We start from the raw sequence: 26,778 nt of genomic DNA on the forward strand, positions 1-26,778 counted from the left end.
TAATGAGGAAGTGCACTTGAGTCTGTTGGACTATGTCCAAAAATTTAAAACTCGGTTGGAGAGAGTCTGCCAGCTAGCGAGAGAGAATTTGAAAACAAGCCAGATAAGAATGAAGACATATTTTGATAGACGTGCTCGGCCTAGGACATTTGCAGTGGGGCAAAAGGTGTTGGTATTTTTCCCTAGCCAAAATAATCCCTTGCAATCTCGTTTTTCTGGACCCTATGTTATTGAATCTCGAGTGACTGATTTAACATATATAATCAAAACACCAGATAGATGCAAGAAAACACAACTCTGTCATGTAAACATGCTAAAACCTTATTATGAGAGGGATTCAGTTGTGGCCTTGGTGGATGATGTAAAGGTTGTTTCTAGAATGCCTGATGTTGATGTTGAGGAAGGCCAATTTAGACCAAATATTGTTCCATCGAAACTAAAAAACCAAAATATCCTGGAGAACCTTGAAACGAAGTTGGACCATTTACAAGTTTCACAAAAACAACAGATGAGAGAATTAATTTTAAAATTTAAAAATCTGTTCCCAGATGTTCCAAACAGAACATCGATAATTACCCATGATGTTGATGTTGGGGATGCAAAACCAATCAAACAACACCCATATCGAATGAATGTGGAAAAAAGTAAACTTGTTGATCAGGAAATAAAATACATGTTGGAAAATGATATTATTAGACATTCTACTTCAAATTGGAGTTCGCTCTGTGTTATTGTACCTAAACCTGATGGAACTGTTAGATTTTGCACAGATTACAGGAAAGTGAATGCTGTAACAAAGTCAGATGCTTACCCTATTCCTAGGGTGGATGATTGCATAGACAGAGTGGGAAAGGCAAAATTTCTTACAAAGATTGACCTATTAAAAGGGTACTGGTGTGTTCCATTAACAGATAGAGGAAGGGAGATTTCAGCCTTTGTAACCCCTTCTGGATTGTATGAATACAATGTTTTGCCATTTGGAATGAAAAATGCTCCGGCAACATTTCAAAGAATGATTAATTCAGTGATTCATGGGTTAAAACATACAGATGCCTACATTGACAACTTAGTGACTGGGAATGATACATGGGAGGATCACATCTCTGTGTTAGAAAGGTTGTTTGAAAGACTTTCCAAGGCTAACCTTACAGTTAACTTGGCTAAAAGTGAATTTGGCCATGCCACTGTGACGTATCTTGGTTATGTTGTAGGTCAAGGCAAGCAAGCTCCTGTTCAGGCAACAGTTCAAGCAATATCTGAGTTCCCTATTCCCACAGGTATGAGGACTGTTAGAAGATTTTTGGGAATGGTTGGATATTATCGAAAATTTTGTAAAAATTTTGCTGATATTGCTCTTCCCCTAACTAATCTTCTGAAGAAGGGAGTAAAGTTTGTTTGGACGGATTCTTGTCAAGAAGCATTTGAGAAGCTGAAAGCCATTTTATGCTACCATCCTGTGCTCAAAACACCTGACTTTGAAAAGCCATTTTCATTAGCAGTAGATGCCAGTGATGAAGCTGCAGGAGCTGTGTTGTTGCAGAAGGGTGACCTTGATGATATTGACCATCCTGTAGCTTACTTTTCAAAGAAATTTAATGAGCATCAAAAGAATTATTCCACCATAGAGAAAGAATTACTGTCGCTTGTTTTAGCCTTGCAACATTTCAGTGTATATGTTGGCACCGCTCAGAAACCATTGACTGTGTATACAGATCATAACCCATTGGTGTTTCTGAGCTGAGTCAAAAACAACAACAGAAGGCTGTTAAACTGGAGTTTAATTTTGCAAGAGTTTGATCTCATGATAACTCACATTAAAGGCAAAGATAATGTGATTGCTGATTGTCTTTCCCGATGTTAAATGGGAAACATGTATCTGTACTAATCTGATAGTCTGTAGTTGTGTAGCATGATAATTATTAACATTACTAACTGTATGCGCGGTTGAATTTTTCTTGGGAAAAATTTTTTTTAGGTGGGAGGTGTTATGGACTCAGTGAAAGTCCCTTTAAGATAGAGAGTCTGTGTGTATGTGTGTGTGGGGCGTGCTTACGTCAATAGAAGATAAAGGACGTAATGACGTTGTTGAAGAAGTAAGAAGAAGAAGGAGAGAGAGAGAGAAGGGAGAGAGACACCAGCCTGCTTGTTTTCTCTATCGATGGATGAGAAACAATAACTGTGTTTGCCACTGAAACCCATGTATGGAAGTTGGAAGTAATCCGGTGGAGTTCACTTTGTTGCTGACCTGTAGAAGGAAACAGGTATTTGTATGTGGATGACCACGGTTCGGATGCTTTTCGGGGTGAGGAAGTCACTACCGAGTAAACACTGAAGTGTCGTTTGGGTTCCATCGTGGAACATTTGGATTTCGTATGTACTCTCTCTATGTTTTTCTACATCTACATCTTATCTTCAGACAACGGTGGTTGTTGAAGAAGCCCTTGCTCATGTTTCACCTTATGGCTTGCGGAACTGAACTTTAAGAACCATTCAGGAACTGGGAGTTTTGGACTTTGTCACACACACACACGAAGAGTTTAGTTTTGGGGTTAACGTTCAAGGTTTAACATTTTTGAATTCTAACATACTAACATTTTTAACTTTTATTTTACGTATTATCATAAGTAGTGATTAATAAAATAGTTTTTAACACTGAATCATGCTCAGTGTGTTTCTTTTGTTGCTGGTTTGTGACAGTGTGCATTGTGTATTGTAAATATCCGAGATGGAGGGAAGGGGTACTCCAATGATCTTTCTCGCTGTATTCGCAATTCTCTGCAAAGACCTATGGTCAGAGATGTTACAGTTGCCGTACCAGGCAGAGATGCAGCTAGTCAGGATACTCTCAATGGTACCTTAACATCCTCCAGCACATTAGCCTGTTCTACGCTGACCTCACGTTCATCAAAGTCCCCGTCCCTGGTGAACATTGAAGCAAAGTATTCATTAAGAACTTCCCTTATGTCCTCAGCCTCCAGGCATATGTTTCCCCCTTTATCCCCAAGCGGTCCTACCCTTGGTCTCGTAATCCTCCTGTTCTTCATGTATGTGTCGAATGCCTTGGGGTTTTCCTTAATCCTACTCGCCAAGTCCCCTTCTAGCTCTTCTAAATCCCTTCTTAAGCTCCTTCCTGGCTACCTCATAATTCTCAAGAGCCCTGCTTGATTTTTGCTTCCTTAACCTTAAATATGCTTCCTTCTTCCTCTTGACTAAATGTTCCACCTCTCTTGTCAACTATGGTTCCTTCATCCTACCATCCTTTCCCTGTTGCAGTGGGACAAACCCATCCAGAACCCCATGCAAGTAGTCCTTAAACAATTTTCACATTTCCCTAAGAACATCTGTTCCCAATTGACGCTGCCAAGTTCCTGCCTAATACCATCGTAATTAGCCCTCCCCCAATTAAATACTTTCCCATATCGTCTACTCCTATCCTTATCCATAGCTATGCTAAAGGTCAGGGAGTTCTGGTCACTGTCTCCAAAATGCTTGGCCACTGAGAGGTCTGTCACCTGCCCAGGTTCGTTGCTGATCCACTACTAGATCCAGTATGGCCTATCCTCTAGTCGGCCTGTCCACATACTGTGTCAGGAATCCGTCCTGGACACACATAACAAATTCTACCCCATCTAAACCTTTTGCACTAAGGAGGTGCCAATCAATATTAGGGAAGTTGAAGTCACCCATGACAACAACCCTGTTTGCACCTTTCCAAAATCTGCCTACTTATCTGTTCCTCATTGCTGGTGGCTATTGGGGGCCTATAGAATACTCCCAATAGAGTGATTGCTCCCTTCCTGTTTCTGTATTCCACCCACTCTGACTCAGTAGACGATCCCTTTCTGCAGCTGTGATACTATCCCTGATTAGCAATGCCACTCCCCCCCCCTTTACCTCCCTCCCTATCCCTCTTGAAACATCTAAACCCCAGAACATCAAGCAGCCAATCCTGCCCTTGTGAAAGCCAAGTCTCTGTAATGGCCACAACATTGTAATTCGACATGCTGATCCATGCTCTAAGTCAACACAGTTCAACCCATCCAACTGACTGCATTTATGCCCTATCCACTGTCCATCCTTCCTCACAGTCTCTCTGCACATTGCATCTGCCTTTACACGAACTGCTCCATCATCTGACCTAACACTCTGGTTCCCATCCCCCTACCAACCTAGTTTAAACCCTCCCCAACATTGGAAGCATTCCATTGGAAGCAGTCCAGCATTCACTTGGCTCATTCCTGAGACTACTATCACAAAAGGCGAAAGAAATTAGATCTATATTTTTTGGAGTTTAGAAGAATGAGAAGTGATTTTTTAGAAGCATACAAAATCCTGAAGGAGCATGACAAGGCAGGTGTTGAGGTGTTTCCACTAGTGGGAGAATTATGAACAATGGGACACAGTTACAGGATTAAACTTTCCATAGATGCTGCCTGACCATTTGAGTGTTTCCAGCATTTTCTGTTTCTATTCCAGATTTCCAGCATCTGCTGTTTTCAATTTTCCATTTTCTTCCTTGCATCTTTAAGAGCCTGGACATGATGGTTATTCTAAATTTAAATATGGTACATCCTTAATATGCCCACTCTCTCTGATCTCAAATTTCACATTCTTCTTCCTTAATGCCAATGTCTATATCACCGCCACCTTCCATGAAATCAGATGATCAGATGCCAAGTATTCATTCAGAAGATACATATTTGGGCAGTTACACAACAGTGGGGGGGGGGGGGGAGGGCCCGGGCGGGGGCACAGAATGAAGGTGATTGCCAAAAGAACTGAATGCGATGAGGAATTTTTTTTTACATTGAGTGGCTCGATTCTGCAATTCTGCCAGAGGTAGTGGTGGAGAAGGTTTCAATTGTAGCATTCTAAAGGAAGCTGGATACATATCGGAAATGGGAGAATTTGCAAGACTATGGGGATTAGAAAGTTACCACAGTCTTCCTGCTCCTGTTTTCTTGTGTTCTTTCTGCAGCATTGTAAGCTTCTCTTATTTTGCTTTATCCTGTCATTCTGCTTTGTATTTTCTGCAACATCTTGGTGGTCTTGATTTGCAACCTTCTTTTCTTTTGTGTGGGGTTTTATCAAGCACTTATTGAAAATCCATATAGATAACATCGACTGCAAAGATATCATCAAAAAGTTCAATTGGCAAGTCAAACATGATTTGTTTCTAATAAATCCCTGCGGGTTCTCCTTTATTCATCCATCTTGAATAGTCTACAGTATAGTCGCTGCCTTGCAACTCCAGTGACCCAGGTTCGGTCCTGACCTCCGGTACTGTGTGTGTGGACTTTGCGTATTCTCCCTGTGAGTAAATGGATTTCCTCTGGATGCTATGGTTTCCTCCCACATCGCAAGGACGTACCAATTGGTAGGTTAATTGGCTGCTGTACATTTCCCCTAATGTGTAGGTGAGTGGGAGAATCTGGGGAGAGTTTAAGGTAATGTGAAGAGAATCAAATGGGATCAGAATCTGAATCAGATTCAGATTTATTGTCACTGATTTCTATGACTTGAAATTTGTTGTGTGGAAGTATGTAGGGCCAACGGGTTTGTTTCTGTGCTGTATGTCGATAATTTTTTGTTCCGCCAATGTACAGAGAAAGTACAAACACTGACAAAAGATTTTTTGATACAATATTTGTTAAACTTTGTTTCCATATCATCATGTTGCACATCAGTTAAAAAATAGATACAATAAAGGGAATCCAGACAGCATTGACTATAAAATGATTGGTGACGTAAGCACCTGACAATTACTCCTGGATAATCAGAAGGATTTTGATCAAATAAAAATAATCTCTCTGCACCTCACTCATAATTAAAAACCTGAGCACATCTAAGAGGCTGATGTTTGAACACTAAGCTCAAATGATGAGAATAAGTTGGCCAAGTTTGGCAATTTGACAAAATTCTTTCAGTAATATCTGTTTTGTCCCTCCTTGCCTCACTGGTCATACCCTTGCGTTACCACAGTCTTCCTCTTCTCAACAGACATCTTGGGCAAAAATATGCTGGGTTGCCCCCATTCTTGGTACACACGTATATGTTGGCAAGGTATAATGGCGACAGACATGATTGAATCATTATCAAGTTCTTTACATCCAACCATGCAAAGAATGCTCTGAAATATGATCCTTAATAGCATTTTGAAAATTTCAGTAATGCCATGATGTTAGTTGTCTTCAGAAGAGTAGTCAGAAAGATCATCTTCCACACTGATTGACTGTAACAATAGCTGTTTACTTGCAATTTTTCTTCCTTCTCTATTGTCAGTTCCACAATTATACAGAAACAATGAACCCTCAAAGGATTTTTCCGTTTTGGCTTTGATGAAGAATCAAATGGAATCAAATACATATGAATTTTGAAATACAACTATTATCACTTTAAAGTTAAACAATGATCCTCATACCTTGGTATATTTATTTAGACCTGGTGAATATTAGAACTGAAGAGGCAGCAAAGAAAGAAGCAGAAATGAAATGATAGGCAATGTTGCAGTATGAGTGGGAGAAGAGCTCTCTCTTTGTACACACTCCTCGTATTTAACAAAGTCAACTGCTTTAATTGCACAGATCTGATCAATTCTACAATTCCTATCACATTCACTTAAATCATAACTGACAGAATTATATTTATAATATTTCTGTAGGTAGTAGTCATCATTGTACAGCTTATCCAGAGCCATTTGCATAGATTGAACTGTACCATCTGGAACTTCAAATGCCTCTGTTAAATTGTATTCTTGTTGCCATAGTGGAGTCACTGTGTTGGCATAGCTTAAATTGAAGTAATACGTCACCATACTCTGTAGGAAAGTCAAAAGTTATTATGGTTACAGTGAGTCTATGTGAATTATTGGTGAGAGTAACTAAAATATTTACTCTGTGTCATGCCAGTCCCAATGAGTTATTCCATTAAAAAAGTGTGGTGAAATGTGTCCGAATTGCAGCACCAATCACACCTTTTAGGTGTTATTTTACCCTTTTCTTCTTGTGGATTCTGAGTTCACTTCACACTGTTACTCCAGCTTACCCTACATAGACAAGGAATCAAATCTAGGGCCTGAAAGATTTGATATTGAAAGTACAGCAGTTTTAACTGCTAGGGGATCAGCTGGATACATCAACCAAGCATCTTAAATATATTCACAAGTTTATAAAGCTCTACAAATTCACTGCAGCAAGTATGGATTCCTCTTACCTGAATTTCCAATGTATTTGTGTCATACTGAAATAATCGTATTCCTGGATTGTTAGCTCCATTCTCTACACCAGGTAGTGTTGTCTTCCATGGGGAAATGCCAGGTGCAATAAACATAACTCCTATGGGAGAACCTGCGAGAAAGTTGAAAGATGTATATTATAGTATTCATTCTGTTGGCCTGTCATGAAGCTTAAGGCATATTATCAAACACCTTGATCTTCAAGAGTTTGCTGGGAAATGGAAATTCTTGTATCCTGACTCTCACTCATTGCTCCTTTCCTTACAGACCTTTACTAGTTCCCTGCTCACCAATGTATCCAATTCAAAATCCAGATCCTTCTCTTCATGCGTGTACACATTTTCACCCCCTCCTGCCTCTGAGAGTCCTTTAAAACCTTACTTTCCTACATTCCCCATGGTATTTTGCTCTTGTAGCTGCGGTCTCCTGAACAATCGTCTCCTCACATCCCCATAACCTCTTCATCCCCATCTCTCCTCATCATCACACTTGCTTTGTTTTACCATTGGTTGCAAAGTTTCAGTCAGCTCTGGTCTTTGAATGACCTCCTTGAATATTTTTGACACTATTCTTTATAAACCTTCTCAGAAAGCATCTTTTCATCTGGCTCTTTAGTCACTTATCCTCATCTTGATCGCCATTCTTAAATCTTCCCTGAAAAGCATTGAAAAATTAAAGCTGATCAATGAGTGTGTTAATCAATTGATTCTGATGCCTGTTTGCAGGGAAATAAAAAAGGAATAAAAATGCATTTCACTACCTGAATGGCTATAGAACATCCTGAAGCTGTCAGTATGGTGATGTCCAAAGAACTGACCAGCTATTACATTGTGATACTTTTGAACAATTTTAATGTATCTTTCATTGAAGTGCTGATGAAACCAGAATACTTTTCTCCTCTTTTCAAAAAAGCCTGGAGGTACATGTCCAATAATGTAAACCTATGAATGCAGAGAATATACAGATAATATTCAGCTGATCCTGTATGCATCTCAATACCATTATTATTTCATGTGCGGTTTAACAGATTACACTCATAATGACACAGAAGGAAGTTACTCAGCTCATGCTGGTTTCCACGGAGCAACCCCATCAGTCATGTTGCTGTTCTCCTTATTTCCCTGCATCTTTGCAACTTATTGTCTCTCATTCATGCCCATCAACATCATTTTGATTCTTATTGCCATTAACTTAGAATAAGGGTTAGTCTATACTAGCCAACCAACCTACCAGCACATCTTTGGGCTGTGGGAGGAAACCTAGCACCTGGAGGGAATCCATGCAGTCAAGGAAAGAACATGCTAATTTCACAGAGACATCACCCAAAGTCAGGATTGAACCGGGTCCCTGGAACTGTGAGGCAAATTGGCTCAAAATAAACTGCTGATGGCGTTAAACCATCCTTGCTGATCTCTACGAATGTAAAATTCTGCAGATGCTGGAAATCCAAAATCCAAACAGAAAATGTTAGAAATACTGTTTCCTTCTGTGAAGTACTTTGGCGAGATGACTGTTCTCAGCTGTGGCAATGCTGGAAATATTACAGTCAGTCCTAATATCCGTCCGCTAGAAAGGTTTCAGGATGTCACTCTTCTTTTTCCTGAACTGGTATCTATCTACTCAGCTGGACCAGCCACATTGGTACTGCAGTTACCCTGCAACGAGCAACTCAGTTTCTGTTACCCCCAAAGTCTTTCCATCGTCTACAAGGCAGAGGTCAGGAGCATGATGGAAAACTCTGCATTGGCCCGGATGAGTGCAGCTCCAACAACACTAAAGAAGTGTGACACCATCCAGGTCAAAACAGTCCACTTAAAGGGCACCTCATCCACCATCCTAAACATTTATTCCATTCAACACTGGTTACAATGTACACTATCTACAAAATGCACTGTAGTCACCTACCTAGGCTACTCAGCAGCTTCTCCAAAACCTGTGACTCCATCACCAAGAAGGATAAAGGCAGCATGCACATGGGAACACCATCATCTGTGGGTTCCCTTCCAAGTTGCACACCATTTTGATTTGAAAATATATTGCTGTTTCTTCACCTTTGTTTGGTCTAAATCTTGGAACTCCCTACCCAATAGCACAGTTGGAGTACCTTTACCAGTAGATCAAGAAGTCAGCTCACCACCAACTTCTCAAGGGCAGTTTAGGGATGGGCAATAATGCCGGTAATGCTCTGGATTGGACCTAGGTCCTGAACTTTCATCCTTCTGTCCTAATATGCTGACCTATCCTACAACATTGTTCCAGGTTGACTTTCTCTATCCCATCATGACCAATATCCTCCATAAGGATCCTTAGAAATCCCTTGCGTATTGGCAAAATTACTAACAATTACCGTATAGATAATCTTAGTTTTATATGCTCCTGGATCTTTTTTTTAAAATAGGGAACAAGCCCTAAACAGAAAATTCATTTTCTGAACATAGATATTTCTTTTTTGCATTTGGACTCAGAAATAAAATGTAGGCAATACTTACTTTTTCTTTTGCTGTCATTGCCTTCGAAAGTATTTCTTCAAGCCATTGAAACTGATTAGCAGGGTCACTTAGGCCAATATTAAGCCTATTTTTGGTGTAGTACAAGTTTGTGTTTAGGACAATAATACGCTGGTCATTTCGATTCAGCAGCTTTTCAGTGTAGAAAGCTCCTAAAGACAATCAAAAGGTCCAATAAGAAGGGCCATTTATGACTTGGGTTCTCCTCCTTTGTCAATTTCTTTACCGTTTTGGATTGGACTTAGTTTCTTGCTTTTTCCCAGTTGGTCCTTACCTTCCTAATGGACTCTCTGTGGTCAAAGAACAGGCAGTTCTGTGATCACATGGTAGGAACAAAGATGGTGAAAGCCAGTTGTTACCTATCCTGGGTAGAATGTACAATGATTGAGATTCTGTCACCGGATAGCCTACCTCCAGCTGGTATATCCAATGAACCAAAATCCCAGAGATTTTCTTAACATTGAGACAATTATTCTCTGTGTTACATTTTGTGAATTTTTTGTTCATTAATGTTCCTTATGAGAAAATACAAGTATCCACTAAAAGGGAATCACAGGCAAATCACAATCAGACAATAAGATCTTAATATCTTAAATACTGATGATTAGTTTATAATACTGATGAGATTTAATTGTTTCTATTCTATAAATTTCTGTTGTTTTATTATTACTGCACTTACTCATGTGCTCTCATTTCTATTATTGGCAAACTTAACCACCTCAAATCTATTACTACTATAGAAACAAGAGCATGCCATTTGTCCTCATGTTTGTACCATCATTCTACTAGATCATGATCGATTTATAGCTCAACTCATTGCTACACGTTTTTCTGAACAACATCTATTGATCTTACTCTTGAAAATCTACCAAGATAATATGGGTCAAAAGTTATCACCACCAACTTAAGAGGAAGCATTGATCCAAATGGTTTTAATTTTAAAAAAACCTAGGCTTGAAATGGTCTAAATATGACGTAAGGAGAAATGCTGTGTGTTATGGGAAGTTGGACACAGTGGAAGGATATTCCAAGTTGCCCCAGTAAGTAAAGCATGGACTTCATGCAAATACAATATTTAACCCAGCATCTGGACTGTTGAAATTGGCTTCAATGCTCTTGACAAAAGAAAGGGAGAATTCAAAAGGAAAGAAGAAGAAATTTGTAAAAACAATTTATGACCTCAGGATATTCCAAAGTGTTTCACAGCCATTCATTTTTACTAGAAGTCACCCTTAGAGAAGTCAGCTTATTCTCCAGGAAGTCCCGCCAGTAGCAGTGAGATGCATGACCAGCATTTTGCTTTCTTGGCTGAGCGACAAGCACTACCCAGAATTAGAAGAACTTCCTCGCTGTTCTTCAAAATATTGTCATCCATCTTTTACATTATTTTATTTCAGTGAGCTATCAACCATCTGGAGTTTGCTCCCACTCTGTCAATAAAGGGTTTCCCCAGTTTACATAGGTGTTAGGTTCCTAAAGAACCCTTTCTTATGCACAAATTCATATTGGGGGAGATACAGTAAGTCCTTAATTTTTGTGGGGGATACCAGTTGCTGTGGACAGTGAGAAAAGTCCACAACTAGTTAATCTCCTCCCAGGTGGGATGCAGTAAATCAAAAGTAAACCTTGCTTGTTTTGACAAGCAGAATCTTATAAGTCATTCATCCAATGGTCATTGTTGGCAGATGGAAGAGCATTGGTGCTCAAGAGGGTTGTTTTTTTCTATTTAAATAGCTTGTTTATTCACAGTATCCTTCCCCTTAACCTGATCAAAGAGACCGTTAAATATTACTGCTTTTTTGAACCTGTGTTTGAAAGTCTCCAGATGTGTTCCCTACCCTTTGTGGTAGTGAACAAAACTTTCGTTAACCTGCAAATTAAATTATATAAAACCCCTCATTGTAGCAAAGATTTGTTAAGCAACTAATTGATAACAGGGAGAGACCTATATTCAATACTCACTGCAGCATTTGCAGAATTTTGGTGTGGACAACACTGCACTCAGCTCTGATGTCCGGCCTTACACAGGTGCCTGCCACAAACATTAAGTGACTAACTACATACACACATAAAGTGTGGTGAGTTAGACAAAGCACTGTAAGGTTGCTAAAGAAGGTGTGAAGACAGCTGGAAATAACAGGACTCAATGGTAAGAAGAAAAAAGAGCAATTTGTATTTACATTGTCTATCAGTAACTATGAAGTAATTTTCTTTGGCCATACCTTTGTTAAACATGAGGATAGACTGAGAGTCCATCCAAGGTGCCCAAAGGTCTGCAGTTCTGTTGTAAATCCTGTGATAGGTATCAGGAAACTGATTCTTTGGATGAAAGTCATGATTTCCCATTGCAGGGTAGACTTTAGTATCTGTGAACATATGCTCAGTTTACAAACACAAATCTTTAGATTAAAATTGAAAAATATAGCAGTAGGTAACATCTTTAGAAAGCAGGTTCAAAGAGGAGAAAGTTAACTGTGCATTTCAACTGTTGTGACTGCACTGAGTCACTGGAGAGGCACTGAAGCTGGTTGATATAATTGGTCTTTATTCACCACCACAAGCAGGTATTCTCCTGGAGACCCTCTTGGTAGAGTCTCCCAAACTCAAAGTGTGTCAAAGTTTTATACTCTTAAGAACAAAGATAACAGTAGGTGATTCAATACAATTTAAATAGCTACAATGATATCAGTTACTTCAATACTTTGAGTCTGACAGTGCTTCCATTGAGTTACATATCTACAATGGGAGACACCTCTGAATGTTCAAACACCTTTGCTGGGACAAAGTAATTCACACAGATGGTCTAAAAGCTTCTGAGGACAGAGAACCCAGACACCCAAAACTAGTGTTGTGTGGGCTGACTCTGAGTACACACATATCCCAACTATTGATAGAGCATGTTTGATGTACTAAGTGACAATATAAGTCTGGTCTGCAAGCTTCCTTGAAGATGGTCACAATGGTATAAAATAACTTAGCAAGTGTTGCCTGGTTTAATGTAGGCCAATTAATATTCTCCCGTTACCTTACATTTGGCTGATGTATATAAGAACATCTCATGGCATTTCAGTTTACAAACCATATCTCTTGAGCAGTCTGCCTCCTGCTGTGGGCCAGTACCCTGTGCTCTATGGACAGTACTGTTTGTTTACAAAGCTGTCCTTTTAATTTCAAGCTGATTACTGCTTGCAAGTTACATTAAAAACTAAAGACTGGTTCTCGATTGAAATAACATCTGGTATATACATATTACTCCATAACTCCTGAATCCCTAACATCAACTAGTTGTGAGAGAATAATTCTTGGGCATATATTATGTAATTGTTGTATGGAAGTATAGTGATTAAATTACTAGACTTGGAGTCGGTGTTCTGGATCATTAACTGAGAGACATGAATTCATATCTCACCTTAACAACTGGGATATTTAAATTCAAGTGATTAAATGAATCTAGATATCCTTTTAAAAGTCCTGATGAAGGGTCTTGACCAGTTGTCCATTTCCCTCCATAGATGCTGCCTGACCACTGAGTTCCTCCAGCATCTTATGTGTTGCATCAAATTCACTAATGTCCTCCAGGATAGTAAGTCTATCATCCTTATTGGGTCTTGCCTAGATTTGACTCCTGGCCCAACAATATGGTTGACACTGAGGGATGGACAATAAATAACGGCATTGCTAGCAACATCCACATCCTGTGAACAAATTTAAAAAGTTGCAGAAAAATAGAAAAAGTTCTAGTTGCATAATCAATAGCATCATAAATGTTTGATCCCAGTTATCCCTAAGGGGTAACCTTAGGAAATTAATATGATCATTGGGATAAGCTGAAAGAATCCTAGCTGCCTTATAATAACATGATCATATTGAACTTGATAAGGTAAGTGGATGTTCAATTTAGCAACTGTGAGAAAAGGAGTGAAAAAGATCTTTAGATTAGCAATAGAACCTGGTGCAGAGAATTTAAGATTTTCACACTGTGTTACCTGAAAAGGAAGCAAAAGCAGATTCACAAATAACTTTCAAAAGGGAATTGGAGAAATACTTGGAGAGAAAAATTTGAGGTCTAAAGGGAAAGATTAGAAGAATTAATTGAATAGCTCTGGCAGGGTAGGTCAGGTGGCCTCCTTCTGTGCTGTAAAGTTCAATGATAATATGTGGACTTTCACCTTTTAAATTGCCTAAATAGTTTATTCTCAGTTGATGAATATATAATCAGTCTCTCTCTCTCTCTCTCTCTCCCCTTTCTAAAATAAGTTAGATTCAGTGATGAAATAACAAACAGCTGTATTAAATAAAAGAGGTGGAGCATTTTTTCTAGTGCATCTACTCCCAGACAATCAGTTCAAGCCAGTTTAGTACTAGCAATGTAAGTTATATATATGAAGAACAGGTGGTCATGTGGTACAATTCTTAAAGAAGACACCCTGATATTAGATAAGACATCTGTGTTATATAAATAAACTTGTATGGATACAGAATGGCAATGGAGTTGGGAGAAAACTTTCAGAATCTTAGTCTACAAGACTACTTTGTGACAATGGACAAAGAAAAATTCACACAATGCTTACACAGCAATTTGTAGTAGTAAATGTTCACTTTAAAGTATGTCCAAAAACTATGTCAAAAAAGTGTTTAGAGATAGTAAGTCTACACTCATGGTGGATATTCAATGACATAATAATGCAATAGACAACTACCCAAGACTGTGTATTCATTCTAAGGCTATGTAAACATGAACAATTCATATGTTATAGTGTAGACTCCAATTATTTTTGCGGTGGTTGTTTACGGTGAATATATGGTAAGAAATAACTTCACTGTGAATTACATAGATGAACTCATTACTGGCTATGGTCATGCTGCCACTAAGAATAACTATCTGAGAAATAGCTAGCAATGTGCAGAACATATCCAAGTAGGCCAATGAGTTTGTAAGTTATTTCACAAGAGTCTCCCGCAAACTGGCAAATGACCTCTGAGTGATTAATTTCAGTTTTCAATCCCTATTATAGAAAACTTCATCTAGTCGTGATCCTGAACCAACTGCAGACATTAACTATGGTTTGCTTAAAAAACTGTAAAAACAAAAAAAAAATCCAAGTATCCAAGTCAAATCATATAAAATGCATCATTCTCTTTGCTTTCCAATTTTGTGTATTATATTGCTATTCTCTTCTTCATCCAACCTTAAAAGGTTTACCAATATTTTTCTTTCACAAAGACAGTGTTTTCTTTAGAATATTATGTTCAAGAAATGCACAGTTTGTACTAGAGGAAATTTTTAAAATCATTATGGTGAGGTGAAGTGAGCTAACTACATTGGACAATGAAAATGTCAATTGTTCTGTTTGGTGGTCCCCATTCGTTTCAAGCTGGCTATGTGCAGACACTACTGCAGTTCAGACAGTTACACTTATTGTTCATTTAATTGTTTATAGTTGACACATACCTGGAAACACCTCTTGTATCAGGTGGGTTAACTTGCCAATTATTCCCAGTACTGCATCCTCACCAAGGTTCTTGTCAGCAATATGTGGAGTGTCATCACTGAATGTTCCATGAAGAACAACATAATTAATTACTCGAAACAACAGACCCATTTTCCTTTACTTGTGCACCCTAGAAACTTAAGATTATGACTATGTTAGCTTAATTTCCTGTAAGACAGTGTTCCAGGAGCAAATTTTGGCCATGTTAATGACTATGAACTAAGCTTGAAAAAAGAAATAGCAGAAATTTACTGCAAATAGCAGACACACTGTATCATACTCCAATAAAAATTATTAGGAACGATTCTGTGTAATGGATAGAACTAAAAAGCAGAGAGAGCATGTTAAACATATATCAATCCTAATCAAAACAAATCTGAAGTACTGTGCATTATTCAAGTCTCCATATTGAGAAAGGGATGTTGAGGCACTGGAAAGGGTGCAATAAAGGTTCATAAAGCTAATACCAGAAGTGAGCAAAAAAAAGGATTAAGGAGGTGCCCTGATGGAGGTATTTAAAATTATTAAGGAATTAGTTAGGGAAAATGTTTTCATTTGTATGGAAGCTAATACTAGGGGCCATAAACAGTCACTGATAAATCTAAAAGAGAAATATATTTCCCAAAGGGTGCTAAAAATGCAGGGCTATAACAAGAAATAGTAGAGGCAACTAGCAGAGATACATTTAAGATGAGGTTAGACAAACACACATGGGAAGGAGAACAAGGATATACTATTGAGGAAGTGCTTCAGTGCCTGTTTAATGCACCTGTTGAGATGGAATGTGATGATTAAAAGTGATTTCTGTCACAACTGGTCCAATAAATGAGCAAATGGGCCGACAAGGGCATGTAGGCTAAAACCAAGTGGCTGCAATTGAAGAAGTCCAACTTGGAACCAGATTTCGTGGATCTGTATTCAAAATCCAAGAATTAGCCCTGAAGGTACCAGGCAATTTATATACAATGATTCCTCAAACAGCCCTTGGTCTGCCTACATACCTGGTCCCATTCTCAGCCATGGTCTAGTCCATGGCTCCTATGGGAGCTACGCTCACAGTCCATGGGAGCCACCATTGGCTCAAATGGGCCTCACGGTGAAGACTTTTAAACTTGGGGATTATCAAAGGTTCTTCAGTGATAGTGGACCTTGTTGCAAGATATTTTGCAACAGATTTACTGATCCTCTCAGTTAGATAGTAGCTTGGGCTGTGGTATTAGTCCAAGATACTGACTTACCACCTCTCATACATGGCCATTGTTCATGGATGTTGATACTAAATGGTTTTTAAAGCTGTTAGCCATCACAGTTAAACCTGCCTCCAAAATCTTGAGATGAGGATTTTCAATCAGGCAGGTTGGCTCATAATTAATTCATGCAGACCCTGTAGTTTAATTAAAGCCTTATGTTACACTTTGAAGCAACTGATAGTCTTCATGTTACAGACACTTTTATCAACAGCTTTAATGTGTTAGCTTGGACAATGAAGGGTTATAATCCAACAATAAAATTCTTGTTAAAATCTTTTCCTTCATCAGAAATTATTCAAAAAAATGTTGTTCCCAAACAAACGAGGTGAAAGGGAAACCATATTGTGTGATATTACAGCATTACCCACATGTCTGTCTCATCTCCCAGGCCAACATCCCCAGTACTGAAGCCCTAGTCATGCTTAGTTGGCTTCATTGGTAGACCACATCAATTGTGTGCCCAACACCAGACTCCCAAAACTGATACTAAATTCCAAGCACTGTTATGAGAATAGTCTACTTGGCAGACAGAGAAAAAAATTCAAGGATATACTCAAAGCCTCCTTGGAAAAATGCAACATCACCACTGACTTTTGGAAATTCCTAGTCTATGACTGCTCAAAGTAGAGATGGAGCATTCAGGATGATATTGAGAACCTTATGTTCATGCTTTGGGAGCATACAGAAGCCCTGCATAAATGACAGAAAGATCATGCTACTTCATAAACTACACACCTGCCTGTCCAATCAGGCACCTTCTGGCCCAACTGTGGAAGAATCTGCAGTTCCCACATTAGCCTCATTGGTCATCTCACGACCCACAGAATTCTAGTGGAAGCAAGTCATCCTTGATCTCAAGGGACTGCCCAAGAATAACCTACAAATGACATTGTCTTGATATCAGACTCCTGATATATAAACATAAAATCCAGCAGATGTTGGAAATCTGTAATTAGATGATGACTAAAGCTTAGCGACATGAACTTTATTTCTTTCTCCGCAGGTGCTGCCTGACCTGCTGGGTATTTCCAGCATTTTTGGTTCTTATTTCCTTTTCCACATGCAAACTAATGTTTGCTGCCCCCTATTGCATGTTAACACCATCCCTTTAATTATAGTAACCTTTGCTAATCATTACGCAATCACAGTTGTATTGATTTTGTGAGCTAGCTGTTAGATTCTGATTTCTGCAGATAGTTAAATACCTACCCTGTCCAAAGAATGAAGTCTGGCTGAGGGTGAAGGTCTCTCATGGTGTAAATGGATAGGTTGATAAGGTCCCAGTTGGAATCACAGAGGTAGCTGCCCCACACCCCTGGGTTTGGTACAGGTTTAGAGGATGAAGGACAAACAGCATTTGGGTTATCTGTCAGTTTATAATCGGGATCCCAGTGAAGATCTGTGATATGCCAAAAGTAACCTGAAATAAATATGTAGACTGGGTGAATATATGCATCTCACTTTCTCAGACCATAATAACTATTTTCAATGCAATAATTGGGTTTTAATTAAGATCAAGATCTTTATTAGTCACATGTACATCGAAACACAGTGAAATGCATCTTTGCGCAGCGTGTTCTGGGGGCAGCCCGCAAGTGTTGCCATGCTTCCAGCACCAACATAGCAGGCCCACAACTTCCTAACCGGTATGTCTTTGGAATGTGGGAGGAAACCGGAGCACCCAAAGGAAACCCACAGTCATGGGGAGAATGTACAAACTCCTTACAGACAGTGGCTGGAATTGAACCCGGGTCACTGGTGCTGTAATAGTGTTACGTTAACCACTATTTCAGTCTTTTGATATCTGTTGATGTACCTTAGGTCTGATAGACTAAACTGCATTTATTTTTAATGCAAGAAGCCTGACAGGCAAGGCAGATGAACTCAGGACATGGATTTGTACATGGGACTGGGATACCATAGCCATAACAGAAACATAGTTGAGGGAGGGACAGGACTGCTAGCTCAGTGTTCCAGAGTATGGATGCTACAGGAATGATACAGGTGGAGGTAAGTGAGGACGGGGAATTTCATTTTTGATTAGGGAGAACATCACAGCGGTATTTAACGAGGATATTATTGGGGGATTGTCCAGTGAGGCTATATGGGAGGAACTTAGAAATAAGAAGGGGATGATCATTTTGATAGGATTGTATTATAGGCCCCCCAACAGTCAGCAGGAATTAGAGGAACAAATATATTGGGAGATCGCAGATAGCTGTAAGAATAATAAGGTTGTAATTGTGGGTGATTTCAAATTCCCTCTTATTGACTGGGACTGTGCAGAGGGCCTAGATGGAATGGAATCTGTTGAATCTCTTATACTCCTCAAGCATATCCCTTGAGGAGTATAAGGGATGTAAGAGTACACATAAAAGGGAAATCAGGAGGGCAAAATGAGGGTGTGATAGCTTTGGCAGATAAGGTTAAGAAGAATCCTAAGAGATTCTATAGGTATATTAAGAACAAAGGGGTAATTAGGGAGAGAATAGGTCCCCATAATAGTCAATGTGGTCATCTATGTGTGGAGCCACAGGAGGTGTCGAAGTCTTAATATTTTTCATCTGTATTTACCATGGAGAAGGTCATGGACACCAAGGAATTAAGGGAAATGAATAGTGATGTATTGGAAGATATCCACATTACAAAAGAGGTGCTGGAGGTCTTAAAGTGCATAAAGGTAGATAATCCCTGGGGCCTGATCAAGTGTATCCTAGTACACTGTGGGAAGTTATGGAAGAAATTACAGGGGCCCCTGCAGAGATATTTGCATCATATTTAGCCACTGGTGAAGTACAGGAAAACAGGAGTATGACTAATGTTGTGCCTTTACTTAAGAAGGGCTGCAAGGTCAAGTCAGGGAACTATAGGCTGGTGAGCCCCTAATGGAAGTAGTGGGAAAGTTACTGGAAAGGATTTGAGGGACAGGATCTACTAGCATTTGGAAAGACAAGGACTGATAGGGGATAGTCAGCATGGTTTACTGTGTTGGAAATCATGTCTCACAAATTTGATTGAGTTTTTTGAAGAGGTAACAAAGGAGATTGATGAGGGCAAGGTGGTAGATGTCATTTACATGGACTTTAATAAGGACTTTGACATGGTCCCATTTGGTAGGCTGGTCTGGAAGGATAGATCACATCGGATCCAGGCTAAGCTAGCCAATTGGATACAAAATTGGCTTGGTGGAAGGAGACAGAGGATGGTAGTGGAGGGTTCTTATTCAGATTGGAGGCCTGTGACCTGTGGTGCGCTACAGGGATCAGTGCTAGGTCCACTGTTGTTTGTCATCTATATTAACAATGTGGATGACATGTTGTAATTAAGTTCATGAGTGACACCAAAATTGGCTGCGTTGTGGACAGTGAAGGTTATCTAAGATTACAACAGGATCTAGATGAATGGAGAAGTGTGCCAAGGAATGGCAGATGGAATTTAATTCACACAGTTGCAAGATGTTGCATTTTGATAAGTTAGGACAAGACTTACACAGTAAATGGTAGGGCCCTGGAGAGTGTTGCAGAACAGAGAGACCTAGGGATATACCATAGAACCATACAGCACAAAACAGGCCCTTCGGCCCACCATGTTGTGCCGTCCATCACCCTCACACTATCTAACCCTTTCCTCCCGCATATCCCTCTATCACACATTCCTCCATGTACCTATCCAACAAACTCTTGAACCTATCCAATGTATCTGCCTCCACCACCACCCCAGGCAGTGCATTCCATGCACCAACCACTCTCTGGGTGAAAAACCTCCCCCTGACATCTCCCCTGAACCTCCCACCCATAACCTTAAAGCCATGCCCCCTCGGCTTGAGCATTGGTGCCCTGGGAAGGAGGCGCTGGCTGTCTACTCTATATTTTATATACCTCTATCATGTCTCCTCTCATCCTCCTCCTTTCCAGTGAATAAAGCCCTAGCACCTTAAGCCTCTCCTCATATTCCATATGCTCTAATCCAGGCAGCATCCTGGTAAATCTCCTCTGCACCCTCTCCAACGCCTCCACATCCTTCCTATAATGTGGCGACCAAAAGTGAACACAGTACTCTAAGTGTGGTCTAACTAGAGTTTTGTAAAGCTGCATCATCACTTTGCGGCTCTTAAACTCAATCCCACTTAGTTCCTTGAAAGTGGCGACACAGGTCAACAGGGTGGTGAGGAAGGTGTTTGGCATGCTTGCCTTCATCTGTTCTTTTCACCCAGCTATAGGAAGGACATCATTAAGCTGGAAAGAGTGCAGAATTCCTAGCTTGAAAGAGTTTCCTGGGAGGATGGCAAATGTAACTGCATTATTTAAAAAAAGATGGAGCTCAAAAAAAAAACAGGGACCAACATACTGATTAGCCTAACATTAGCAGTAGGGAATATTCTAGATCTATTATAAAGGATGTGATAACAGGACACTAAAAGAATATCAATGGGATTACACAAAATCAAAATGGATTTATAAAAGGAAAATTGTATTTCATTAACCTACAGAAGTTTTTTCTGAGTATGTCACTGATAAAATAAATAAGGGAGAACCAGTGGATGTGATGTATTTGGATTTGCAGAATGCCCTTGAAAAAGTCTCACATAAGAGATCAGATTGCAAAATTAAAGCACATGGGGTTCGGAGTAATACACTGGCATAGATTAAAAATTGGTTGACAGGAAAAGGTAGGAATAAATGGGGTGGCAAATGTAACTACCAGGCCACCACAGGTATCAGTGCTATTCAAAATTTATATCAATAATTTGGATGAGGGAACAGAATGTAATATTTGTAAGTTTGCTGACAATATATAATTGAACGGGATTTAAAGTTATGATGAGGATGCAAAGAGGCTTCAAGGCAACTTAGACAAGTTGAGCAAGTAGGCAAATACATGGCATGTGCAATATGATGTAGATAAATGTAGTTATACGTTTTGGTAGGAAAACAGAAAGTCAGAGTATCTATTCTTTCCCAGAATGACAGACTGGGAAGTATTGATATACAAAGGGATCTGGGGGTTCTTGTACAGCATTTACTGAAAGCAAACATACTGGTCCAGGAAGCAGTTATAAAGGCAAGTAGTATGTTGGCCTTCATTGCAAGAGGTTTTGAGCAGCAAGGATTTCTTACTGTAATGATACAGGGCTTGGTGAGACTGGAATATTATGGAATATACCTGGAATATTATATGCAATGACACAACAGGAGGTTATTGAGCTCATCGTGAGTATAGGAGGCAATCTCATTAGTCCCATTCCCCCTCTCTTTGTACTCCTGCTACTTATTTTCTCTCTCACCTGCTCTTCAATTTCCCTTTGACTCTCTTTGCCATTAACCTTAACTGTGGGGTAATTTATGGTAGTGAATTAACATACCAACACATCTTTGGGATGTGAGACGAACCAGGAACACCCGTAGGAAACTTGCATCATCATAGAGAGACTCCAAAAAGAGAGGTCAGGATCAAACCAGAGCTCTGGATCTGTTAGGCAGCAGTGCTAACCAACACACCAATGTGCCACCTCACTAATGGGATGAGGGATAATGCATAGGAGAAAAGGGAAAAGGGAGAAAAAATTGCAAATGTGATGCCTTCACAGCTTAGGAAGAGAAGGAGCACACTCTGTTCAAGGAAGGCTGACCATCGTGACAAAGATAAACCAGATGATTTAACAAGTTAACTGAAGGAACAGGAGACTTCAACTATAATTTAGTCAAATAATACCAGAGATAGCTTTACCTTGGTGACCAGAAATGATCCCACAGTTCGTAATGAAAAGAATGTTCGTCAAAAATCCCATTGTATTGTGGCAGCTTTCTCACTAGTTCTGATTGATAGCATTAATGGACAAAGTTCTAGAATTTTAACTTTTATTGTGACTCCAAGCAATGAAACTTAATACCCAGGCAATATCCTGCCTGAAAGGTTATAAAAGTCTTATTGCACTTCAAGATAAAGCTCATTTTTCTCTGGGCAGGTCCTTACCCTCAGCAGAAATTAATCTAGTTTTCCTCCACCCTGATTATTTTCTATTGATAAATATCGTACTGGCATTTAGACATTTAATGTTAGTGTACAGCTGGGGGTCAGTGGATGCACTCTGGGTTCTGTGTCCAAAGGTTGTATGTCAAAGTCCAGAGATTCCAATGCAAATTGTACACTGGAATCCAAAGCAGTAATGAGGGTGTGCCACTGTTGGAGATGTCATATTTTGGATAAGATGGTAAACTGAGGTCCTCTCTGCCCACCATTGAGGCACACAATGGAAGGTGGGCTAGAGTTGCCAGTATCATGGCCCTCTCTCATGATATCATATCAAAGATTGTTAACCCAATGTCCTGGCTGATATTTATCCTTTGATAAACATCACTAAGGCAGGTTAATTGGCTCAATACACACAAAATGCTGGAGGAACTCAGCAGGTCAGGCAGCATCTACGGAGGGAAATAAACAGACGACGTTTCTGATTGAGACACTTCAGCGGGACTGGAAAGGGCAGAAACCAGAATAAGGAGGTCAGGGGAGGTGGAGGAGCACAGGCCACCAGGTGATAGGTGAGTCCAGGTAAGAGGGGGAAGGCAGGTGGGTGGGGGAGGGGGGAATGAAAGGGACTGATGTAAGAAGTTGATAGGTAGAAGGGGCAAGGGGCTGAAGAAGAAGAAATTGGTAGGGGAGGGCAGTAGACCATGGATAAAGGAGAAGGAGGTGGGGAATAGATGGGCTGGTCATGAGGGCACGGGAGGGGAAAGAGGAGTGAGAGGGTCACAGGAATGAGGGAAGACAAAGGGGGGGAGAAAATGGTGGGGGGGGGGGGGGGTAAGAGGGGAGCGGTTACCGAAAATAAGAGAAATCGATGTTGAGGCCATCAGGTTGGAGACTACCAAGGCGGAATATGAGGTGTTGTTCCTCCAACCTGCATCACCTGCGTCTGGCATCAACGTGGCAGTAGAGGAGGCTGGATAAACTGGCTGCCATGTTTCCTACATTATGACTGTGGCTGTACTTGAAAAATACATTAAAACACTCAGGGATGTCTTCTGAGGGAAGTTGATGAGAATATGGGGAGAATAAAAAATTGGGATTAATGTAGAATTAGTGTAAATGGGTGGTTAATGGTTGTGTTACGAACTAGGTTACTATTGGTGAATGTCCCTTTAAGATAGAGTATAGTGTGTTGGCATGGTTACGACAACAGAAGATAAAGGACATAATAACGTTTTTGAATCAGTCAGAGGAGAGAGAGAGCGAGGGCGAGAGAGAGAGTGAGAGACCAGCCTGCTAGTCTCTATCGATGGATGAAAAACAGTAACTGTGCCTGTCACTACAATCCACATATGGATCTTTGGAGTAATCTGGTGGAGTCCACTTTGTCATTAACCTGTAAAGAGAAACAGGTATTTGTGTTTACGCCCACGATTCAGATGCCTTTCGGGGTGGCAGATACTTCGGAACAAAGCAGTGGAGTTCACTTTGTTGCTGACCTGTAGAGGGAAACAGGTATTTGTGTGGACGGCCACGAATTGAGTGCCTTTCGGGGTGAGGCAGATGCAGTGGAGTGGTCACAGCTGAGTAAAGACTGAGGTGTCGTTTGGGTTCCAAAGTGGAACATTTGGATTTCGTAATTACTCTATTTTCTCTCTACGATTTGTCTTCAGTCAACGGTGGTTTTGCAGAAGGGTTTGCAGAATCCTTTGCTCACGTTTCACCTTATGGCTTGCTGAACTGAACTTTAAGAACTGTTCCTGGACTTGGAGTTTGGGAATTTGCCACACACACACTTCGAGTTTAGTTTTGGGGGTTAATGTTCCGGGTTCAATTCTGGCCGCTGTCTGTAAGGAGTTTGCACGTTTGTTTGTGACTGCATGGTTTTCCTCCAGGTGCTCTGGTTTCCTCCCACATTCCAAAGACATATGGGTTAGGAAGTTGTGGTCATGCTATGTTGGCGCCGGAAGCGTGGCGGCACTTGCGAGCTGCCCCCAGAACACTACGCAAAAGATGCATTTCACTGTGTGTTTCGATGTACATGTGACTAATAAAGATATCTTATCTTATCAATGTCTGGAAAAGGATGCAAGGGTTCTCGTCAAGGTTCATCCCAAGCAGCTGCGTTACAGAGGACTCTGATCTAATGGCTGTTGCCAGGATTGCATACTGAGACAAACATCAAGCGCTGTTGGAAGATCATCAACTTGGTGAAAGACGCCCTTTGGTTTTCCAGTACACCAAGATGTCTGTAAGGGAACGCTGCCGACTGGCACATTCCAGGCTGCAGGAGTACATACTAAGGGATGCACTAAAGCTTGGTGTTGCCTATGCAAAGGCTTTGTGGGGAAGGAACGCAGATCCTTCTGCCACTAGACATTGAGGGGCTAAGCCCTGTATAAAAGCCTCTCAAATAGTAGTTTTGCAACTCAACAGTCCAGATGAAGGGTTTTGACCCGAAATGTCGACTGCCCATGTCCCTCCATAGATGCTGCCTGACCTGCTGAGTTCCTCCAGTGTTTTGTGTATTGCTCTAGATTCTAGCATCTGCAGTCTCTTATGTCTCTACCAGAAGTTTTACATCGTCCAGTCGTGCTCTATACACAGCAAGTGCTCACATTATACATAGAACCAATAACACTATGAATGTATAGACTGAACGACACTGTGAATGTAAAACAAAACAATGCTTTCTTTTGTACTTCTTGTATACATTTTCAAGAAGAAAACTTATTTTTGAAATAAAAAAGATACTGTCTAACCTGCTATAAATTCAGAATCAGGTTCATTATCACTGACTTATATATCGTCAAATTTGTTGTTGTGCAGCAGCAGTACAATGCAAAGACATAAAATTACTATAAGTTACAAAATAAATAAATAGTGCACAGAAAAGGAATAATGAGGTAGTGTTCATGGACCGTTCAGAAATCTGATGATGGAGGGGAAGAAGCTGTTCCTACATCGTTGAGTGTGGGTCTTCAGGCTCCTGTACCTCCTAGAGAAACAAAGGACTGCGGATGCTGGAATCTAGATGAAAAACACGATGATGCTGGAGGAACTCAGCAGGCCAGGCAGCATCCATGGAGAAAAGCAGACGGTCAACGTTTCGGATTAGGACCCTTCTTCAGGACTGAAGATAGGAAAATGGGAATCCCAATATATTGGAGGGAAAAGCAGAGCAGTGATAGGTGGATAAAAGAGGGGAGGTGGGGTGGGCACAAGGTTGTGATAGGTAGATGCAGGTAAGAGATAATGATAGGCAGGTGCAGGGGAGGAGGGGAGAACAGATCCACAGGGGGATGGGTCAAAGGTAAGGAGAGAAAGAAAAAAAAGGTAGAATAAAAGAGGCTAAGAAAGGGAAGAAGAGAAGCATGGGGGGGGGGGGGGGTGTGGGGAAAGGGGGTGGGGATTACCTAAAGTGGGAGAATTCAATGTTCATGCCATTAGGCTGCAAGATTCCAAGACGGAAAATGAGGTGCTGTTCCTCCATTTTGCACTTGGAATTCTCCTGGCAGTGGAGGAGGCCGTGGACTGACATATCTGTGATAGTGTGGGAGGGGGAGTTGAAGTGACTGCCAACAGGGAGATGCAGATCGTGGTTACGAACGGAGCACACACGTTCTGCAAAACGGTCACAGAGTCTGCGTTTGGTTTCACCAATGTGGAGAAGGCCACACATGGAGCACCAAATGCAGTAGATGATGTTAAGGGAGGTGCAGGTGAATCTCTGTCTCACCCGAAAAGACTGTTTGGGTCCCTGGATGGAGGTGGCGTAGGGGCAGGTGTTGTGCCTATGGCGGGAGCAGTGGAAAGTCCCCGGGGTGGGAATGGGAGTGGGATGGGAGGGCGGTGGGTAGTGTGTTATTATGCATTTATAATAAAGAACTACAGTTCCCAGTAGGCAACGTAAGGGGGGGGGGGCGTCACATGGGGAACAGGAAGTGGCTGTAAAGAGAGGAAAAGCAAGCCAGCTGGTGTTGGTTAATAAAATGTTCAGATGTTAAGCCCACGTGGTTTGCCTCTTGATGAAGAACAAACATAACAGGGAGCGAACTAGGGAGTGGCGGAGAGAGCGGTCCACTGCGAAAGACAGAAAACCTGTACCTCCTTCCCAATGGCAGTTGCGAGAATTCTCCGCATTTCCCCTTTATCGAGCATTTCTGTGCATTTTTCCGATCTACATATCAAGTTTGTAAGACGCAGATGTGCACAAAACACAGAAAAGGTTGAGGAAACAGCCAACTGCTCAGCCGGGGTTCGAACTGCCACCAACCCCCCGGCTTCACCGCTTTCAGCCAATGGCATTCCCCGCGCTGCGTCAT

At 40.7% G+C, this 26,778-nt stretch overlaps 1 protein-coding gene across 1 annotated transcript; it reads right to left on the reverse strand.

Annotated features, from left to right (window-relative positions):
• Positions 1-5,636: 5,636 nt before the first annotated feature.
• LOC127581576 (acid sphingomyelinase-like phosphodiesterase 3b) lies at positions 5,637-26,773 on the reverse strand. Its single transcript, XM_052036049.1, has 8 exons — positions 26,561-26,773; positions 17,693-17,903; positions 15,194-15,291; positions 11,964-12,107; positions 9,724-9,893; positions 7,995-8,175; positions 7,213-7,346; positions 5,637-6,817 (listed from the first exon to the last, which is right to left on the reverse strand). Exons 2-8 carry the CDS (start codon positions 17,734-17,736, stop codon positions 6,452-6,454), a joined length of 1,137 nt encoding a protein of 378 aa, XP_051892009.1. The 5' UTR covers positions 17,737-17,903; positions 26,561-26,773; the 3' UTR covers positions 5,637-6,451.
• Between the last annotated feature and the right edge of the window lie 5 nt (positions 26,774-26,778).

The sequence above is a fragment of the Pristis pectinata genome, chromosome 22, assembly GCF_009764475.1.
Source record: "Pristis pectinata isolate sPriPec2 chromosome 22, sPriPec2.1.pri, whole genome shotgun sequence".
NCBI lineage: Eukaryota > Metazoa > Chordata > Chondrichthyes > Rhinopristiformes > Pristidae > Pristis > Pristis pectinata.